This window comes from Vigna umbellata, chromosome 4, assembly GCF_029865625.1.
Source record: "Vigna umbellata cultivar VRB3 chromosome 4, Vumbellata_1.0, whole genome shotgun sequence".
Taxonomy (NCBI): domain Eukaryota; kingdom Viridiplantae; phylum Streptophyta; class Magnoliopsida; order Fabales; family Fabaceae; genus Vigna; species Vigna umbellata.
In genome coordinates this window covers 68,216,492-68,237,961 of record NC_142168.1, presented here as the reverse complement: position 1 = coordinate 68,237,961, position 21,470 = coordinate 68,216,492, and the positions used below count along the sequence as shown (strand labels likewise).

The following is a 21,470-nucleotide window of genomic DNA, read 5'->3' as shown; positions in this document are numbered from 1 at the left end:
ACCTCCCACGCCAACCCTCACTTCACCTTTCTCCCCCTTCCTCTCCCACCACTTCGGTCCCCATCGCTTCGACCCCTACGATCTTCTCTGCACTTCTTTCACCCTAGAGCGACCCTCAGATTGGCCCGTTCTCGTTTTGCTCGATGACTTCGCCGTCAAATTCTCATACTCTCTCTTCTTCAACTCCCTCAAATCTCGAGGCTTCGATCTCCATTTCCACCTTGCCGATGACCCCCAATTTCAGATTTTGTTGATTCGAGTCATACTTTTGTTGATCCAAAATGTAATTAAGAAGAAATTTTCTGAGTTTCTGAGTTTCTGAGTTTGATTTGGGGTATTTTGGATTGTTGCATTTTTTGGGTTTTTGTCTTGCAGGTCAGGAGGAGCTTCGCCGTTTGGATGTTGGTGTTGTTTGGGGCTTTCTCCTAGAGCCCCATTTTGAATTAGGGACATCTTTTACCGAGTTTCCACTCTTTGTTGCCCACGACTTCCCTGATTTTGCATTTATTTCATCACCAAGTATCTCATTTTCTTCTAATCCAGAGTCTGCTACACTTAAACCCAAGTCATCAAAAGAGTCGTCATACTCATCTTCATAAACCTCTAAAATTCGTTGCAGAATATGAGTCCTTATAAATCTGTTTCACAGAACTCATCATCCCGGATAGATATTGAAACTATTCATTATCAATGAATATCCATCCTATATCATAGTAACTGAGTTAGAAAAGGAAAAAGGCCAAGCATATTGCAAACATGAATGGAAAAATGCAACGATTTAAAATGCAATGATTTCAACATCTTGAAGAAATGTTTCCTTCTGATGGCTTTCCCGAGAATGTGATGATACTGTATTGATATCTCGAATTGTTTGAACAAGAATATCTGCTCTGATGACTGGGTCCTCTACATCGGCAGGAAACATCTTATAGTGGCAGCTGGAAGAGGGATGCGATGAGGTTGCTCGCGTCTGGGTGTTGATGGTGAATGTGCGTGATGGAGGATGACGATGACTGGGGTTTCTGCAGCGGCAGTTTCACGGCGACATGGTGACTGGCCAACGCGACATTGTGTTGGCAGTGTGACATTGACGACGAGAAAGATTGACGTGGCAGAAAAACTGAGAAGACTTGTTCAGGTTAGAAAAAAAAAATGGCGTGGCACTTCACCGTTAGCCAACTCAGTTTTTTTTAACGCCGTTAGGTTTGGAAGACGAAAAATTAAAGTTTCCTAAAAAAGAAGGCTAAAATGTACCTTACTTTGAAAGAGAGACAAAAAGCAAATTCGTTTGATAAATTAAGGATTAAAAACATATTTAACCCTAGTTTTTAAATAGTTTATCAAAAGAAATTATAAAAACTTTCAAGAATGAATTAAAATGTGTTTTTATAATTATTTTTAAATACAAGTAACTTCTGGACATATAAAAAATAACTTATTTTGAATATTCTTTTCTTTTAAAATTATTTTATTTTTAAGCTTAAATAAACTCAACATATATTATATTTTCAACTTTTTAAAATAATGAAATTATGCATTTAAAATATAATTATCATTAAAAAATTATTTTGAATAACTTTTTATAAAACTAATATTTATATATTTATTTTTCAAGAAAAAAAATATTAATAAAAAATTTCTTTATTTTTAACCTTAAACAAATTCAGCATATATTATATTTTAAAATTTTTAAAATAATAAAATTATATATCAAAGATATAATTACAAATAAAAAATCATTTTAAATAACTTTTTATAACACCAACATTTATATATTTATATCGAAAGAAAGAGAATATTAGTAAAAACTACTTTATTTAAATTTAAACAAACTCAAATTTATATATATATATATATATATATATTATTTTTAAAATTTTAAAATAATAAAATTATATATTTGAAATATTATTACAATTAAAAATAATAGTTTTTTACAAAATCAATATTTATATATTTACATGTAATTAGAAAAGATATTAGTAAAATATCATGGAAAACTCGAAAATTATTAAACTTATAAAATAATAAATAATTAAAAATACATTAAAATAAATTAATTTAATGTTATGACCCTATTCTAGCTTATTTTATGTGAGAATTCGAGGATTGAGGTTTTTAAAAAATTCCTAATTAAATGAATTAGAAAAATGAAACTAGAAAAGTGGGCTTTGGTTTGTCAAGGCCCAGGAACTCAAATAACACCTCTACTCATCATTAATACATTACCAAACCAATTTTGATAAAGCTTAAGCCTATACAAATGTTAGAATCTCACTTGATGGATTTTTATTTACTATTTTAAACAGTTTTAAAAATCAATTAATTTCTAAGGTTAAAGTCAAACAAAAACAAATCATAATTTCTAATATTATGACATTTCATTTTAATAACACAATATTATGATATTTATTGGGACCCACGATAGCTTCATTTCGAGTGGCTCTTCTTCACTCTCAGAATTCTTCTGACAGAGAAATGTATGAACGGGTAGTTAGTTTGTTAGTTCTCTGATTCTGGTTTACTGAAAGTTGTCGGTTACATTATTGCGTGCAGTGTTTGAAATTGTTTGAAGATGGAAGAGAATGCATTGAGGGCCATGGACGCTGAGCAACTGAGAGAGCACGCTCATAAGATGGTCGATTTCATTGCCGATTACTACAAAACCATTCAAAACTTCCCAGTTCTCAGCCAAGTCCAGGTTCTTCATTCTCCTCCTTCTCTTCCAATCAACGCATTTACGTACATGCTGCTTTATTACACTATTTCTCCCATTTCAGCCAGGTTATCTGGGGAAGCTTTTACCAGATTCTGCTCCCGAGTATCCTGAGTCCTTTCAAAATGTTTTGGACGGTGAAACTTCTTACTTCGATTCTGAATTACCCTTTTTTGTTTAATGCAATGTATTATTATTATTATTAGGGTCCATTTGGATAAACTTTAAACAAACACTTCTAGACAAGACAATTAAGAATTTAAGTTATACAGCTTCTTCCAATGTGGTTTTTTAAATTGTGGTTGCAACACAGTTGCAGATTTGTTGTGAACCTTGGCATTCTAGAAGATTGCTGGCTAATGCGCCCGCAATTGCAGCAATCAATACTGGTTACGGTTGTAGACGCCATTTTAAAACTATGGTTATAGAAGAGGTTTAATTCACTTAATCTTCTTATTTTCTTTTGTCTAAGTGTTAAGAAATTTGTCCGAACAAAACCTTAGTAGCAGCAGCAGCAGCAGTAATCGTATTTTCATTATTTTAGTAGATAGTACAATTGTTTGAGCAATGCTAGCGTGACACTGTTTGTCAAATTGTAGATGTAAAGGAGAAAATACTCCCAGGGGTGACGCATTGGCAAAGTCCGAATTATTTTGCGTATTTTCCTTCCAACAGTAGCATTGCTGGATTTCTTGGAGAGATGCTCAGTGCGGGTCTTAACATTGTGGGTTTCAGCTGGATAACTTCTCCTGCTGCCACTGAACTTGAAAGCATTGTTCTTGACTGGCTGGCTAAGGCGTTCCAGTTGCCTGAAGATTTCTATTCTAGCGGTAAGGTCTTGGGATGCTGTATAGCGTGTGAAGATACAATATGCAATACTACTTGTCTTTGTTCTTTAAGCTCAAGTGAAAGAACTTGAGTATTTTATTATTTTATTTTCAAGGAAGAGATTGTATTTTCAAGGGGTGTTCGTGTCTTAACTTTGAAGTTGATATTTACCTTATGAGAGAACATATTGGATGTGTTACAAAACATAAAGCACTAACCCTCATTGATATTAATACCAGAATCGGTCCAAATTAAATATGAAAACAGATGATGAAATATAAGAAAATTGGGTAACCAATCTAAAATGTATGATAATTATAATTTAATATACTCTAAACTATTGTAAAATATAACTATGATATTATGGGATATCCTCTAGAAATCTAAACACTAAGTCTATAAATAATCTTGTAATAAACGAAGTTCATCTTGATACTTCCTCGGTCCTTTCTTTTGGCTCCACAAGTTCTCTTGTGAGTTTTTTTAGAACACGAGTCATTCTTTGTCTTGTCTCCTTTTCTTCAATGGAATGTGGACTTACATGGCCTTTATTCTTTTCTGAATTGATATCTTTCCTTTATGTTGTTGCCCAAAGAGTACAAGGAGAAGGAAAAGAGAAAAAGAAAATAGACAGTTCCATAATTTAGAAATCAGGACTCATTTAGGTAGGTTTGCATATGAAATATCTCCTGGCTTTGGATGAGCTTGTAAACTCAAGCTTGAGGTTTTCATTAACCTTCAACTTGGTTGAATTTTATAATAATTAAAATGTGAACCTAAATTGCATATGAATAGTTTATTTGTAGAAAAACTCAAATAGTGTATGTAAACTTTGACTGCAGGGAAAGGTGGTGGAGTTATACAGGGAACAGCAAGTGAAGCTATACTAGTTGTCCTATTAGCTGCACGTGACAAGATCTTAAGAAGGCTTGGAAGGAGTGCCCTTCCTAAGCTTGTGATGTATGCATCTGATCAAACACACTCTGCTTTACGAAAAGCTTGTCAGGTGCCTCTCCAATGACAGATAACAAAGAAAATGACCTTATCTTATGTACTCAAGTCAAGGACATATGGGTTTCCTTCTTGTTCATTTTCACTGTCAAGTTTAACTTTTGTTGACCAGTGCTTCTAGCTTTCTGACCTATTTTAAACACTGAACATTTCTTTAAAACTTTTATGTTGCTATTCCTTGGCATGAGTAGGTGTATCGAGATTCATATCAACTATAGATATGATCAATGTTAATCATTATAAAGCTTGAGCATCTTTCTTCATATAAGTCAATTTTGTGAGATTGAATTACACTTTAAGCCAAAATTCTAAAGAGGCCTTTTAGTTTTTTAATATTCTATTTATTTTGATTATGATTCGTTTTTTGTTTTATCAAGGAAAAGAGTTGGTTATCTTGTAAATCTATAATCATAGACGTCTTGTTAATAGTTAGCAAAATGGGGAAATAACATAGATTTTTGCTCAGTTAAATAAATTGTAATGGCTGTTTGTTTCCTTAATTATATGATTATCATGCTCTTTAGCACCAAACATATGAATATGCCAGTGTTACAGTGTCACCTGAAAACATATGACCTTAACTACGATCACTAAGTTCAAACTTATTCAGCTTATTCTATAGTCTATTAGTAGTTAATGTGTTGTTAGATAAAACCTATTCTTTTGTGAGTATTTTAAAAATTTGTTTAGTATTTATCACCCAGTTGATCAAATGATAGTCTGATTCCATTTCTGGTATGGGAGTCTTGCTCTGTGTTTCTTAGATGCATTCTTGAATATAATCAATGACAATTTTTATTGTAATAGTTTTGAACTTTCCTTTGACAGATATCAGGACTTAATCCAGAGCTTTGCAAGTTGCTTAAAGCTGATTCTGCAACAAATTATGCACTCTCTCCTGAAGTACTTTCTGAAGCAATTTCAAATGACATTGCTGGCGGTCTTGTACCCTTTTTCTTATGTGCTACTGTAAGAATTGAACACTTATATGAATTTGTAAGAAATTGCTGTATAATGCATGACCTTAACTGACCATTATTTACGTGTCTTATCTCCAATATTGTATCATATATGTTCAGGGAATTTCAAATTAGAAATTTCAGCTCATTTAAACATCGGATCAAGGGATAAATGTCCTTCTTCATGTTGCTATCTATGCACTGTCTCTTCATTCTTTGTTGTGGAAACAAATGGTTATATACCTACTAATAGGGTCTATGTTAGGACTAAAGGGGAGAGAAAGGTACTGAGATCCCAGTCTGTTTGTAAAAAAATAACTCTGATAGCCAGCAAACTGTAACACTTAGGAGAGAAGATAAAAGGAGATTCAGCTGAGTTACTTGCGGGAATTTTTATTTCAAAGTTTGGGGAGAGTCCATGTCTCTCAAATATCTAGAATAGTAGGGTGGTGTGTCTGTTATTCTGCATTACTATTTAGAATCTTACTTTCTCATTTCTGATCTTTTATCCCTTCGATACAGACCCACAGATGCAGGTTTCTGTTTATAAACGTTCTGTTTTCAGTCCAATTATGGATTTGGTTCTGGAGGCTAGTAACCTCAGTTTCATGAAACTTTCATGTTTTATTTATTTTAAATTGTACATCCAAGAGAATTTGTGTTGAATATATGCATGTTGGCTCTTTCAAGGATTAAATCTATAGTAGGTACTAAATGAATAATTAACGTGGCAAATGTTTATCACCCCGGAACTTGGAACTAATGTTTTGTTGATGAGTGAAAAGTATCTGAATCTTGATGTAACTTGAGGTAATTAAGAGTCCATTATTTGTGGATATTTTGTTTCTTGCATTAATTGCATACATTACGCATTTATGTATACAGGTTGGCACCACTTCGTCAACAGCTATTGATCCCCTGCCTGCATTGGGAAAAATTGCCAAGGTAATATATTTTATTGAGTTGTGATGTGAAAAAAGCTAGTATAGCCACTGATTCATTGTATTGAGGTTATTAAACCAAAGGCTTATTTATTTATTTTTAAAATATGACTCTCAAGGAACAGGAATGCAGTTAGATAAATGAAAACCCATAAATGACTGTGCAGTATGTTAGGAACTCAAGGATAAATGATACTTGTGGAGTTGCAAGAAGAAAAGTTCGATACATGAGTATTCCAACTGTTTTGTCTCATTGTCCCTGCTTGGGCTTTTAGGATGACTGGTTCATAAACCTCCGCAGACCTGCATCAAATTTTGTTTGTCTAGTCTTTTTAATGTATTCGGTAGAGCTATAAAATCTTATAATGCTCTGGTGCCTGTCTTTTTTGGCAGACCAACAATCTTTGGTTTCACGTTGATGCTGCTTATGCTGGCAGTGCTTGTATATGTCCAGAGTACCGCCACTACTTTGACGGTATTGAAGAAAGTGACTCATTTAACATGAATGCACATAAATGGTTCCTCACCAACTTTGACTGTTCAGTACTTTGGGTTAAGGTATCCATAACGCATTTTTTATCTCAATCTCACTTTTGAATCTTTATTTGTAACAAGAGGTTTAACTGCAAGAGGTCAAACTTTGAATCTTTATTTGTACTTCAAAACAAGAGGTCAAACTTATTACGAATTAATGACACAGGATAGAAGTTCTCTGATTCAATCACTGTCCACAAATCCTGAATTTCTGAAAAACAAGGTAAGTTTCTATTGCATGCTCGAGGTTTATGCTGAAGTTTAACTGCAAGAGGTTTTCAAACTTTTGAATAATCCTTTTTAGTTTTTCTTCTCTTTTCTATGTGTGGATCATTAAGCTTGTTCCATTCAGTCAAGGTGTAGACATCATCACATTAAATTTACAAGTTGGTTCTCTAGATGAAAATTGAAGAATATGAATTGGTATTCCAAAAGAAACGAGCATTCTGCATTAAATGAACCCAAACGGTAAAAATATACATGTTAAGGCAAGAGAGCGAGAGAAAGAGAGAAACAAAATTGAAGCATCTAAAAAATGTCCTCTTTTCCCTCTCCTCAGAAAGGTGCTTCAAATGTTACGAGTGATAAGTATTGAATACTTATGGGAACACCTAGAAATTAACCGGGGGCATTTTGTTTTTCAATTCTTTTTCTTATGTATCGATGTAGAGTTAATTTCCTCTTCCACTATGAACTAGTTCTATCCTGAGTGAACAGCGTAATGTGTCACTAGTAATGTTTCACTTAAACATGAAGCTTGTCATCTGAAAGGTCGCAGCTATTATTATTTATTCGTAGTTTTATAGTCTATTTATGTTTTTGACTTTGCAGGCCTCTCAAGGAAACATGGTCATAGATTACAAAGACTGGCAAATTCCTCTTGGTCGTCGCTTTAGGTGGTTTCTTGAAAGTTTTCCTTTGGAAGCGTTTTCATTGTTTCTTTCTCTCTATCTATATATAGATATATTTGTGTTTGTTACTGAAATCTCTATTTGCCTCGTCGAATTATTTTTTACCCGAGAATGTTCATGCATATCCTCGTCTGGGCACATAAATTGGTTTTATTCATGCATTTGGGCTCTAACTCATTTATGCCTAAATGTATTAATAAGAGGAATGATAATAATACACTTTACTATAGCTTGAAATTTATTGGAAACTATGAAATCAGGATAGAAAGTCTTTACGTGATATGTGATGACTACAAAATTTGTATTTTTCCATAAATATCGGTGAATATAGTAAAGGGTGCGTTCAAAAGAGTCTGTTGTTAACATTTCTCGTATTAATTTGTCTGTGATCTTGATTTTAATGTTTTTTTTCTGGATTTTATGGACGTCTGAGTTTCTTTTCGATGTTCCCCGTTTAAAGAGATTACGGGAACTTCTGATGTCAAAACTCCTATCAAATCATTGGTCTTACCTCTTTCTAATAAATATTTCTGTACACCTTAGAAGTTTGTATTTGCCAGCAAATGTGTGACATTGTCTATTCACTCTACTGGACTCCAGATCATTAAAATTGTGGATGGTGTTGCGACTTTATGGTTTGGAAGGTCTGCGAAGCCACGTAAGAAACCACATTGAGTTAGCTGCTTATTTTGAAGAGCTTGTTAGTCAGGACACAAGATTCAAGGTACTCTCATCCTTCTAAGAGAAGCATTGTTCTTAATTTCTTAAGGTTTAATACTACGTTTGGTTTAAATATTTGTTGGAATTATTTGAAGTGGTTTTTCAATTTTTTTTGACTCAATATATGCCAATTTTGAATATTTTTCTTAGGTACTTTATTTACTGCATATGCTTTAAAATTGCAACAAATTACCGTACACAGGTCGTTGCACCTCGTACATTCTCCTTAGTTTGCTTTCGGCTATTGCCCCCTCTCAATTCCGAAGATCATGGTAATAAACTAAATAGCGATCTACTAGACTCAGTAAATTCAACAGGAAATATTTTCATAACACACACGGTAAGCATAAATTATCTTCGTAATTTTTCAACTTTTGTTCTTTTATTCTTTCTTTATCACTAATTTTCTTTCCCTTCTTGTTAACTAATATGTGCAGGTTCTATCAGGTGAGTACATTCTACGTTTTGCAGTGGGAGCACCATTGACAGAAAGGAGGCATGTCACTACTGCGTGGCAGATTTTTCAAGAGAAAGCCACTGCTCTACTTGAGAGTTTACAGGATTAATATGCTCTCAGCCTCGAGTTTACCAATACAACATTAATTTGTGATTTTTTCCCCTTTAATTTCGATTCCTTATTGTTTTACAAAATTGTCATGTGCCAAGCTGTAAACTTGGTAGATATTTCATTTTTTTTTGAAGCAGCAATGTTCTTTTTTTTTTGTTAATAGTCGCGATAATACTCTCCATTTATAGACAGCTCAAAATATTTTTAAAACAAGAATTAGATGTTTCTGAATTGAAATAATTATAATTTTTAAATTTAAATGAAAAATTATTTAGTCAATTAGAAATTAAATTAAACTAAGAAATATATTCATATCAAATAACCAAAAATGGTGATATTACATAAACTTAATAATTGTGAACTAATAAAAGTACATAACCATTAACATTACCTAGTGGTGATTCCTATCAAGCGACTAAAAACATTAATATATAAAGTTTACGAACTAAAATCAGTCAAGCATTTTGAAATATTAGAAACCAAATTCTCTTTAAGTTATTAAAATAATATTTTGTCCCATTTTATTTAAAAATTTGACTTTACTGAAATCAATAATATATTTTAGTTGTTTGTTTCCTAGTATCTCCTAATTATCTCAACAAAATTTTATTTTAACTGGCTAAATAATTAATAAATTAGAATGCTTACTATTAGAGGAAAAGAAGAAATAACTTGCATTTATTTAAAATACAAGGTATTACATATGATAATATCATCCAATATGATACACTTTTTTTTATAGTAGTGGCAGTAAGATTTAATTCTACGATCTCGTATCTACCTAAGTTTTTCCACTAGTTTTGACCTACCCTATCGGTGGATTTCCACTGGTTAAAAGAATTCAGAAAGTTATGTGAACATTTTGTTACAACATGTTACATGGAACATCCTGTACTAAATACTACTTGAATGTGTTCTTAACGCCTTTGGAAATTGAACATCTTCACTGATATAGCAAAGACCAATGCAAAGACAACTGGGAATGCAACCATCACAGCTGCAACCACTCCAAGAAAATCATGCTCAAAACCAAAGTAGCTTCTTACAAACCCTTCTACTGTTGTTCTTCCGTCACTGGATTCCATGCTTTTGTGTATATCTCCATATTGTGAAGCCACCAATCCATACAAACTCCATGCTACTGGATTAACCCAACTGTACCATCTCCACCACACTGGGATTTTCTGTCATTATACATAACAGAAGAACAAAATAAGACAAAATACATTATGACATTCTTCTGTGCTTGGAAAATACAAATCTACAGTGCATGAGTTTGAAAGGGAGCCAAAACTTACCGGTCTTGGGACTATGAATCCTGAGAAGAGATTCCACACTGCATAGAAGGCAGAGGAAACTATAGAAGAAATGTGTTGGTTTGGGGTCACTGCTACAGACATCATGCCATAGTAGGTGAAGGTTAGGAAGGTAAAGTACATGAAGAATAGGTACCAGAAAACTTTAGTCACAGTCCACTCAAAACCAATCATGGCATAAATTATGATGCCATATACCAAAGCTTGTGCTAGAACATATGGGAGCTCAATTACAACCTGCAAAACAAGAATATAAATATCAGAAAAAAATGTAGAGGTTGCGTTTGAATATAACTAAATGCATATTGGCAGTGCTATATTTCGTATTATTAAAAGTCTGACATCGATTAGAAATAAAGATAATATCAATTTAGAATATATATATATATATATATATATATATATATATATATATATATATATATATATATATATATATATATATACCTCAAATTACAAATTAATGTTATAAGATTGAGTTAGGTTTAAAGTTTATTTTTAACATGATTTAATGTATACAATTGCCTAATAGATATGTTGGTTGCAGTCTAGGACAATGTAGGACTTTCCACAAGGATGATTTGTGAGGATATAGCAACACTCAGAAGATAAGTTTTTTATACAAGAAATTGCTTGCCTGAGCAAAAGCATATGGCAAAGCTGAATACATTCCGGCTGCTTTTTCCCTGTAAAAGACAGTTCGTTCAACGGCAACCACTGGCTGCACTGCATTAGCATTCTTAATGCCAATAAGAAGAACAGCAGCATACATGGAGCCCATGGCATTGAAAAGATCTTGTTGTTGGTCACTGAAACGATTGATGTCAAAATTTACTGTTAGATCAAATGCTAGTTACTGGTTTTAATAGTTTGAAGCCATAAAATTTCCAAGTTTGTGGTTTGTTCTTACATTTTGGAGCCAAGGTTCCAAAACATGCTACCGATCACAACAGCTACAGTGGTGGAGTAAAGAAATCTAATGGCAGTGTACAGAGGATTGCGCCAGTAAGACCAATGTTGTTTCCATAAGCAAGCCATGCATTGAGTGAAGAACGAAGTTGAGTACTGTGAAGGAAAATAAAGGTCTTTGGAACCAGGAGCTGGTGTACTCAATTCTTTAATAAGTCCTTTATTTCTCCTGAAAAAAATTCTAAAATCAGTAAACATTCTACACTCATAAAAAAAAGTCTTGTACTTTTTGCATTATAAGTTCTTTTTCAGTGAATTATATCTGAGTTCTACAGCTTGATTACACTTCACACAGCTGAAAGTACCTGTATAGCTCTGAACTTTTGTACACCTCTGCAAAATCGATCCCCAATTCCATTTCTTTTGCTAATGTTGAAACTTCCAACATCCATGTTGCTGGATTATAGCCATCTTTTATTTTACTGACACCTTGGATTTCCTTCAAGATGAAAGTATTGACATGAGTGAAATGTTTACATGAAGTTAATGATGTGAAACAAAACACGAATTCAGTATTCCTTATTTATCATTGCACATTTTCTACCTCAAAGTAACTAATTAAATGGGAAGAATGATGTCCAAGTGGCCCCACATATATTTCTTGCCCTCCTTGCTTCATTAGCAAAAGCTGCATTCATAGTGACACAAAAAAGATCAGAAACTCAGAAATGGAAGAGAACAAATTGAAAGTTCTACTTTTTAAATTCTTCCTATGTTACCTCATCAAAAGATTCAAATATATCTATGCTTGGCTGATGGATGGTACAGACAACTGTTCTTCCAGTGTCTACTGTGTTCCTAACTGCTCTCATGACAATTGCAGCAGCTCTTGCATCTAATCCAGAAGTTGGCTCATCCATGAATATTATGGAAGGATTTGCTACAAGTTCAACTGCAATAGTCAACCTTTTCCGTTGCTCAGTTGAGAGACCATTAACACCAGGTAATCCAACTAATGCGTGCCTTAGTGGCTTCAGTTCCACAAGTTCCATAACTTCCTCAATGAACATCTGCAACCATTTAGCACTCTCAAACTTACTATTTTTGGAGCTAACACACTCAACTACCGAGAATATCTACATGCACTCTTATGTATGCATTTGTCACAGAAGCTCAATCCGGAGAAGGAAAATGTTGAATTGGAACATTAATAAAAGATACTCACGAATATTCAAGTGTTCAAACCAGTTATCCTCCTATGCAAAACTAAAAGGCTAAACATTAAAGCAGAGAAAATGAATGAGATGTGGATACTAACCTTCCTTGTTTCATCATTGATTTCTGGGGACAACCGAAGCCATGCTGAATAAAGCAGGGACTCGTATACTGTAACATGAGGAGAGTGGATATCATTTTGCTCACAGTATCCAGAAATCCTTGCAAATGTTTCTTGCTTCTTTGGATAACCAGAGATTGTGATATTTCCGCCAATATACCCCCCAGTTTTTCTACCAGCAAGTACATCCATCAGAGTTGTTTTTCCAGCACCAGTCACACCCATTAGAGCGGTAAGGACACCTGGTCTGAAAGCTCCACTGACACCCTTCAAAAGAACCAATTTATCCTCAACAAAACCTCTGTTCTTCATTTCCTGCAAGCATTTAATAACTTCATGTCACAATAACGCTAGAAAGTTGAACACAAGCCTTTTCAATTTGTTTTTTTGCTTCCACATTACCACTGGCATGTCGACAGAATATGTTACATCATCAAAGGTGATGGAATGAGGTTCAAATGGAAGAACCATTCCTCTTTTCCTGTTATGATTTGTCTCTGCATCAACTGCTTCGTGCCTAGTAGATGAAGAGTGGGGGGAGGTGCTTCCACTTGTACTTTCACCATTTCTCACTGAAGTAACCCCAACGTTAGCCGTAAGGTGTAATATGAATTGAAAATCAAATATTACTTTCCTAGATATAGACATTATTCATTTGCAGTTGGTATTGACAATAATTACCTTTATTTGAGTACTGAGAAAAGCTATGTTTTGTGTTCTTCATCACATTATTTCCCTTTTTACTACCACCATTCTGGTCATTGCTTTGAGATTCATCTGATATAACAGCCCGATGTTTCCCAAATGCTGCATGATTAATTTTGTGAAAAATTAGTACATAGACCTAGCTTAGGTGGTTTGTCATACATTTAAGGTACTCACGATTTAAGTATTTAAGGGCAAGGATGTAGCCAAGGTTGAAAAGTAATGTATATCCAATCAAAGCTCCAACACCTATCCAGTACCAGTATGACTGAGTGAAGAATCCCCGCGATTTCAAAATTTCAACTCCTAGAGGCTCAGTCGAGTTTGGTAGAACCTATCATGGGAAAATATGTTCGGATCAAATGTCATATTATTTATGTTATAAACCATAGGAAGGCATGCAAGTAAAAATAGAGATTAGTTAAAACCTACATGTCTCCATCTTTCTGCAAGAAACTCATTATTTACCATGGCATTCTGCCCATACATCATAGGTGATATCCAGAAGCCCCACAGCCACCATTTTTTTATATTGTCTGGGGGAATAAAGGGAACAAAGATGCATTGTTAGTGTAGAACATAAAGTGACAAAGCCTAGGAATGTTTAGTTCTGTATCCTTGATACCTTTTGATAGGACAAAACCACTCATAGCAAAAAGGATCGCCAGTGTAAACGACCCAAGTGTTAGAGCTACTGTCATTTCCCTCCCAACTGCTGCAATTAATCTGAACAGTGCCGAAGCCATTTGATTTACTAGTGCAAGTACAAGGTATTGCCTAAACAATCTGCATTAAGTTGACATATAAGTACTCTATTAGTTATTAGTAGGATTCAAATAGAAAATTAGCCAATAGAGAAACTATTAGTTTACTAGTTTGATGAGTACATTTGAAAGCATAAGTATTTTACCTTCCAACATGTGGATCAAAACCAATGACATAGTAGGTAAGGAATACCCAAACACCCACTTCCATAAAAGTCAAAGGGAATTTTAGGATCCATGCAGGAAGAGCATATACCCATGAAGGGAAAAAAAGATAATCCCTTTGTTTGTAGAAAACAGGAAGCCTTGAAACAACCATGGAAAGTTCAGCCAATCCATTGAACATAGTCACAACAACCCCATAAAACAAGGCACCCACATATATGCCTCCATGAGTCACTGAATCTCTGTGCATCTCTGTCCGGAAGAAAATGGTCATGGCAATAATTGCCAATGCTGCGAGCTGAAAGGAGGGGAAAGTTATCAGTAAGAAAATAACAGCATTAGGTGATAAGACAAAAAAATGAAGCATTCAATTTCCAAACCTACTTGGAAAAGCTTGAAGGTGTAAACGAATGAATTGCGTTTCATAAGTAAATATTCTCTGGATAAGCAAGCTTTTAACAACTCCCATTTTCCCACTCCATACTTTTTGGTTGTCAAAGCAGCTGGGTGACTCTTGGACTTGTCAAATTCAGTAGCAAGTTCTTCAGCAAGGCTTCTCCCAACATGAAATGATTTATGTGCCTCTGAAAACTCTTTGGCTGTGACAAATCTGTAAGGTTGATCTTTGTGTGCCCAGTACTGCTCCTGATCCTTCCTTGATGTTACCTATAACATAATAATTAATGGTGAAAGTTAAATGTATGAAACCCTCTTTTACTAGAGCAGACAGATTGAGTTTTTGAGACAAGATACAAGGACACTTACCTCTTGCAAAAAGTCTGCCACTCCTTTCCTCTCAGGACATTTAAAACCCATTAATTCGAAAAATTCAAGCACATGTTCACGGGGACCCTGATACACAATGTGACTATCAGAGAGTAGAATAATGTCATCAAATAGATTGTAAGTCTCTGGTGCTGGCTGCAGGAGTGAGATGACTGTGGTTCCTTTGAGAATATGAACATATTGCTTGAGTGAATTCACAATTTGAAAAGTTGTTGAGCTATCCAACCCAGTGGATATTTCATCCATGAAAAGAGCTTTAGCTGGTCCAACCAGCATCTCCCCTGTATTCATAGATACATAATTGTTAACTAATACAATCTTGTAATCAAACTTTCAGGAGATTAAACAAGATACACTTCAAGATTGAAATCAGGCTAACTTTACCTGTTGTAACACGTTTCCTTTGTCCACCAGAGATACCTCTTAACATAGCATTTCCTACAACGGTATCAGCACAAACCTCTAGTCCCAAAATCTGCAAATGCATATCCAAGAAACAAGTCTTTTAAACGAAATATTACATGGATTGAAAGTGATCAGAGATGGGTTTTAATGTATAAATTTTACCCTCAGTACGTAGTCTGTTATCATATTTGCCTTCTGGCCTTCGGATGCTACAGCCTGAGCATTATGAGTCAAAAGAACAATCAATTAGTCATCAGTCATTCCTATTTTGAATGGAAAAAAAATAGATGCTCACGTTTTCAAGATAACCAGCTGCTAATGCATATATATATATAAAACTGAGTTTGGAAGTAGCTGCTTTGTGAGCTGCTACAACTTATTTATTACATACGTTTTAATCATTATAAGTTTCTTGAACTGGTAAGAAATTTTGAAATAGATAGCAATTGAATTTCTAAAACCAAACAGCTTTTGATATTAAAAACTTGTTAAGCTGTCATATTTTTCTTTCAGACTTTGGTCTGAAAGGCTACTGAATGCAAGTCAAATATGAAAAACACATGCTTGGCAAAAAAAAATACCTTCATGTAGGCATCAACATCTGGATCAGGCTTGATGCTTGCCTCCTTTTCTCTTCTGGACAATTCCGCTAGCAAGTCTACAGATGTTAGACATAGTCAAGAGTTAATTTCCTCAAAAAAGTCAACCTGTGTTTGGAATATTGAATTTAATAATGAGTGTAAGCATAAAGAACTCCGATGAGCTAACCATAACGAGGTCCAACTCCTTGGACTCTTGCCGAGAAGGCCAAAGTTTCTCTAACTGTCATTTCTCCTATGTGAAGATCATTTTGATTCACATAAGCAGCAGTTCTTTGGGGTACAAACTCATTCATCTCGTGACCATTATAAGTTACCTTTCCAGAGAACTGATGAAGAAGTAGCAGAATATTAGCTAGAGCTTTAAGTTAAGAAAACAGAACTAAAAGCATGCTAACACTGTTACACAGAATAAATGCACTTCTCTTCAATGATTTTCGTAACAAAAATCATTACCTTTAGTTTTGGATCAAGTTTTCCAGCCAAGGCTAACAAGAGTGTGGTTTTCCCAGAACTTGGAGGGCCTAAAAGCAATGTCATTCTGGAGAAGAGAAAATGAAAAAACGTGTTATATTAGTTCCAGAGGTCGTATCGCTAATGCCCTTCTCCTCCAAAGAGATTTCAATAAACACAATATCAGTACCTGCCAGGCTTTATTTTTCCACTAACATTCTGGAGAATGTTTAAATGTTGTTTCATGGTTGGAAGTATATGAAGAGAGTTTATCAGGCCCTTGAAGCAGACAAATGAAGCAAAATGCCAAGTTAGTTCCATCGCTAATATCATTTAGCAAGTTCTAGCACATAATAAAGTTGGTACCGATATACTCACCTCCACTATATTAACCATGAAGTTAGTGAACGTAGGCAAAGCTCTAGTTCCTACACGAGCTTCTGCTTCGATGTTCAAGTTCTCAAAACGAACCTCTATGGTAGGAAGATCAATTCCAACTCTAATATTATCCAATCCAAGGAACAAAAATAGGGTAAACCATTAGTGCGTTTCGATCAAAGAGACCTCTATTAAAATCAAGAAGAAAGAAACGGGAGTGAGATTCTCACCTATCGATCCTGTCCTTGAGCTTCAGCAAAAACCTCTCATTGTCCTCTTCTGCAGTTCTCACGAGTCTTTCTAGTAAAGCTCTCTTTTCTTGCAACCCAAGTTTCTGTACATCGATCTCATTGGCTTCCCCATCAGGTGAGGTGAGCAAAGCTTTCCTCATACGTGCAACCGTGGGAAGCTTCTGAATAGCAGCCCATTTGAGAGCCTCTTCATCGTTCTCCTGTTCGAATGAGTTTGAGAATATCTCCGCGTCACTGTTCCTCCAAATGGATGAACTTCCAATCCTTAAACTACCCCCACCCTCCATATATCTCAAGCAAAGGCTGAACCTTTATGACACCCCACTTGAACTGCAGACAAACAGTACCCAGAAGAAACTACAAATCTGGAGAAGCAAACAAAATAATTGCTTGAAAGCTACTTTACAAGTTTGTTTCTTTTGGTCTTGTTTTGCAAGACCCAGTAGTTTTTTTCTTTCCCTTTTGGTCTAATGAGATATAACAGAGGATGTTGGGATGTATATATAGGGAGAGAGAGAGAGAGATGAAGAAGGAACAGGAGTGAGATGATGAAGGTATGTGATTTATGTCAACGTGTCAAAATTGGCAGGAGTGTGACATAAAATAGCATGAACACAGACATAACATAGCTGGGTTGTTGACGTTGCTTGCAAATAATGGAAACGTCGAACAAGGTGGCCACGACCATGGCATGCATCAACTTGGTTTAGTTTGTTTTCTCTTTTACTTTCTTTTTAGGAAAGGAACCAAATTGGAAACGAGGAAGCTGACATCACTCATTATGTTATGTTATCTCTTATACCTTGGAACTATTACTCAGATTTTCAGGACGTGGATTTATTGGGATTTTTCTTTTCTATTAATGTACATATTCACTACGAGAATTTATCTGGCTATGAAAGTCAACTCAAAATGTGATAGAAATACAAGAGGAATTGTATAGAATAAAACTTTTACGTAACCTCTTATGTTATTATTATTTAAATTTTATTAATGCTTATCTATATATCGTAATAGTAATATTAAAAAAAAAATAATTATTGCATTAAACTTTAGTCTTTTATTTGGTCAAAGATAAATTTTTATATTACTCATTTTTTACTGATACTTTAAATTTATTTATTTTTCCTAAAACACGATTAATCTTAATGTTATAGAAATTTAAGAGTTGATTAACTTCTCTTTCAATTTCTCCTTATTTAGAATAAAACGGTGATATTGTGTTTTTGACATTACAGTATTAATTTTTAAAATGTACTAAATTTTAATTGATAAAAATATCTTCATATATTATGGATTTTAAGATTAAAAATATTTGAATAATTTTTAATTTTATTTATTTTTTATTTTAAATTAAAAAATAAAAATTATTAAAATATTTTTGTATTTAAAGTATATCTTATTTAATGAATAGATATTTTTTTTCAACTAAAATTTAATACATTTTAAAAGGATATATATATATATATATATATATATATATATATATATATATATATATATATATATATATATATATATATATATATATATATAGATACGTGAGTTGTCATGGAATCATAATACAAATTTTAGTTCTTACAAAATTCAGTAAAACAATTTAAACTAATACATTAAAAAATGTTGTATTTACTTTTCTTGTAAATTATTATCCTAGTTTTATTATTTTTTTAAAATTTATTCAGTAATAAAGATATTTTTTTATTTCTTATAAATATCATTAAGTTAAAAACAATATATATTACACATTATTTTGTTAATTTTTATCTTAATAAAATTTACAATAATATTTTTTATAAAAAATTAATCATTTAATTAATGTAAAAAATATTTTTTAAACATTTTTATTTTTATTAAATAAATATTTCATACCAAATCAAATATCAATTTTAATTTATATTTATTTTTATTAAAGTATTTTGATCATTCATTATATTACCTAATTATTTAATTTAATAAAATTAATTAACTTTTTAATCATATTGTTTTAGTCTCTTTTCTGCTTTAGTGTTGATGAATCATTTTTCTAATTTAAATCTATCTTCCAAATCAAGCAAGGTCTTAAAAGTATTAAAATGGGTGGGGACATTGGCAATGGTAAAAAAAGGAAAAGGTGAGTATAGTTGAATGGTATCACTCACTACTTGTTAACTACTTATTTTATTGGATTCTTTTCAAGATCAATTTTTTATGTAAATTAATACTTAAGTTCCCTTTAAACGGTTACTTTTTTAATATTCTTGTCCGTCGATAACTATCTAGGGATCTAAAAAGAAAGTTATAACCTAAATTAAATATAATAATCTTTGGTTCAACTAATTTAGTTCATAACTTAATGCTTTAGGTCGGCTTCACTTGTTGTAACTTATGAATCGATATATTTTGATAAAACAATAATTATATTTTAAACATTTGAAAATTATTGTATTAAATATCAGATTAATATATCTAAAATTGAAACTAAATTTATTATTATGACTTCTATTTTAAAAGTACATGTTTTATTTTAAATCATTTGTAAAATATAAAAAAAAGTATAACATAAATTGCGTAAGTATTTTTAGCTGAATTAGTTAAACTCGTGACCTAAATAAGTTTAAATCGAAAGTTTATAAACCGGTCTATATTCTAAAGTGATAACTGCACTTAAAAAAGTTAAAAATATATTTTTATTAAAAAAGCATATTACATTATAATTTATATATCAAATTATTATATTTAAAATTAACATTAGTTTGATTACCGTCGCGTATATTTTAAAAAAAGTATATTTTTTTATGTAAAATTACTTATTTATCTATTTTTTAAGTGGATCAGAATATTTTTTTTATTAACTTGCTGACAAAACATAAGATGGGAGAAATAAAAACGTAACATTTAAAAAATTGTTAAAGAATTGTACGATTAAGAAGTCAACTTTTCATCTATTTATTCTCGTAAATCATAACTACAAATCATTATGGTTTTCTTCTCTATTGCACAAAACAAAACTTGTTTTTTTAATCTGCACATTCATTCACTTTTTTTTAGTATGGATTTAGATTTCGTAGATAAGAAAAATTGAACATTATGTATAAAGAAAATCTATAAAACTATAATTAAAAAAGATATCAACTATATACATGAATTGAATTCATGTTTAATGAGTATTGTGTCTTCTCGACCAAATTTTCTCAAAATATTTATTAATAGTATTAAAATTAAAGTTTGATATTCATGATTTAGTATCATTACAATACACAAACATATATGCATTTTTAAATATTTATAAAATATTTAAATTTTAAAAATAGTAATTAAAAGAGTGTAATTGAAAAAAAATAAAAGGTATATATAATTATAGATATAGTTATAGATAAAATAAATTTTAGTTATTGAAATAAAAAATATTAGAAATGATATTGTGTAAATAATTATTTTATTATGATTATCTATTTAAATTGAAAAAATTAGTTACTAAAATAATAAAAGTGTAAATAATTTTTTATAATGAAAAATTATTTAAGTTTTAAAAAATAATTACTAAAATAATAAAATTGAAAAATAAGACATCAAAGAGACGTATCTAGATAATATCCATAATATATATGTTCATCCATCACTTTTTTATCCACCTTTATAAAATACTCATATACTTATAAACTTCTATTTTAATATTTTTTAGAATATCCCTTTTTAACAAAATAATAAAAAAACAATATTATGAAATAAAAACTAAAATCATTTTGAAAAATAAAATAATGTAGGGAAAGGTAGTTTACTTTTAAAGCAAAGATAAAATAAAAAATAGACAAGCATACACTTTATAGTCTTTTGACTAGAATTTTCAAACATGTTTATCACGTGATTTTTGAGGCTTTAATAACCTACTAAGTCATAACAAGATGATTCTGTCTTTGATAAACGTTACCATGTTTAAATTCTAAATAAACGACAGCTTAATTCATTACTTTTTTTTTTATTTTGATATAATTTAAATTAAACTAATTAAATTCAATAATTTATTCATGTTTAAATTTCTTATTTATAAATTTAATGATATAGAATTTTTTAATACGTAATTTTGCTTTTCTTACATGTTAAGAAAAGGACAGCAAATGTATGAACAAAACATAATTAAATTTGAGGAATTTTTCTCTTCTAAAACAGCAATTTGAAAATTATTTTATTATTTTTTTAATCTATTATAATATAAAAAAATATTACGATCTAAAA

General features: G+C 32.1%; 2 protein-coding genes and 1 pseudogene across 3 annotated transcripts; 1 reads left to right on the top strand and 2 right to left on the bottom strand.

Annotated features, from left to right (window-relative positions):
* The first annotated feature begins 2,465 nt into the window (after nt 1-2,465).
* Nucleotides 2,466-9,348, top strand: LOC124836132 (tyrosine decarboxylase 2). Of its 2 annotated transcripts, XM_047311222.2 has the most exons (12): nt 2,469-2,701; nt 2,781-2,853; nt 3,316-3,546; nt 4,387-4,550; nt 5,384-5,524; nt 6,400-6,459; nt 6,849-7,013; nt 7,156-7,212; nt 7,821-7,885; nt 8,501-8,624; nt 8,823-8,960; nt 9,058-9,348. In XM_047311222.2, the coding sequence occupies exons 1-12, from the start codon at nt 2,576-2,578 to the stop codon at nt 9,184-9,186; spliced, it is 1,473 nt and encodes a 490-aa protein (XP_047167178.2). In that variant the 5' UTR covers nt 2,469-2,575; the 3' UTR covers nt 9,187-9,348. The 2 variants fall into 2 exon arrangements, with proteins under 2 accessions (XP_087969658.1, XP_047167178.2); XM_088113532.1 differs by lacking the exon at nt 9,058-9,348 and having other exon boundaries at nt 2,466-2,701; nt 8,771-8,911.
* A 511-nt stretch (nt 9,349-9,859) lies between these two features.
* LOC148201055 (pleiotropic drug resistance protein 1-like) lies at nt 9,860-16,905 on the bottom strand. The gene is made up of 22 exons (XM_088113818.1): nt 16,817-16,905; nt 16,630-16,714; nt 16,343-16,502; nt 16,156-16,232; nt 15,737-15,790; nt 15,554-15,644; nt 15,149-15,450; nt 14,768-15,049; nt 14,365-14,681; nt 14,080-14,240; nt 13,887-13,990; nt 13,632-13,788; nt 13,431-13,556; nt 13,152-13,321; nt 12,732-13,064; nt 12,193-12,483; nt 12,018-12,101; nt 11,779-11,912; nt 11,415-11,642; nt 11,142-11,313; nt 10,487-10,741; nt 9,860-10,372 (listed from the first exon to the last, which is right to left on the bottom strand). Exons 1-22 carry the CDS (start codon nt 16,870-16,872, stop codon nt 10,106-10,108), a joined length of 3,906 nt encoding a protein of 1,301 aa, XP_087969944.1. The 5' UTR covers nt 16,873-16,905; the 3' UTR covers nt 9,860-10,105.
* Nucleotides 16,906-16,959: 54 nt separating this feature from the next.
* On the bottom strand, nt 16,960-17,732 carry LOC148201054 (pleiotropic drug resistance protein 1 pseudogene; annotated as a pseudogene).
* Between the last annotated feature and the right edge of the window lie 3,738 nt (nt 17,733-21,470).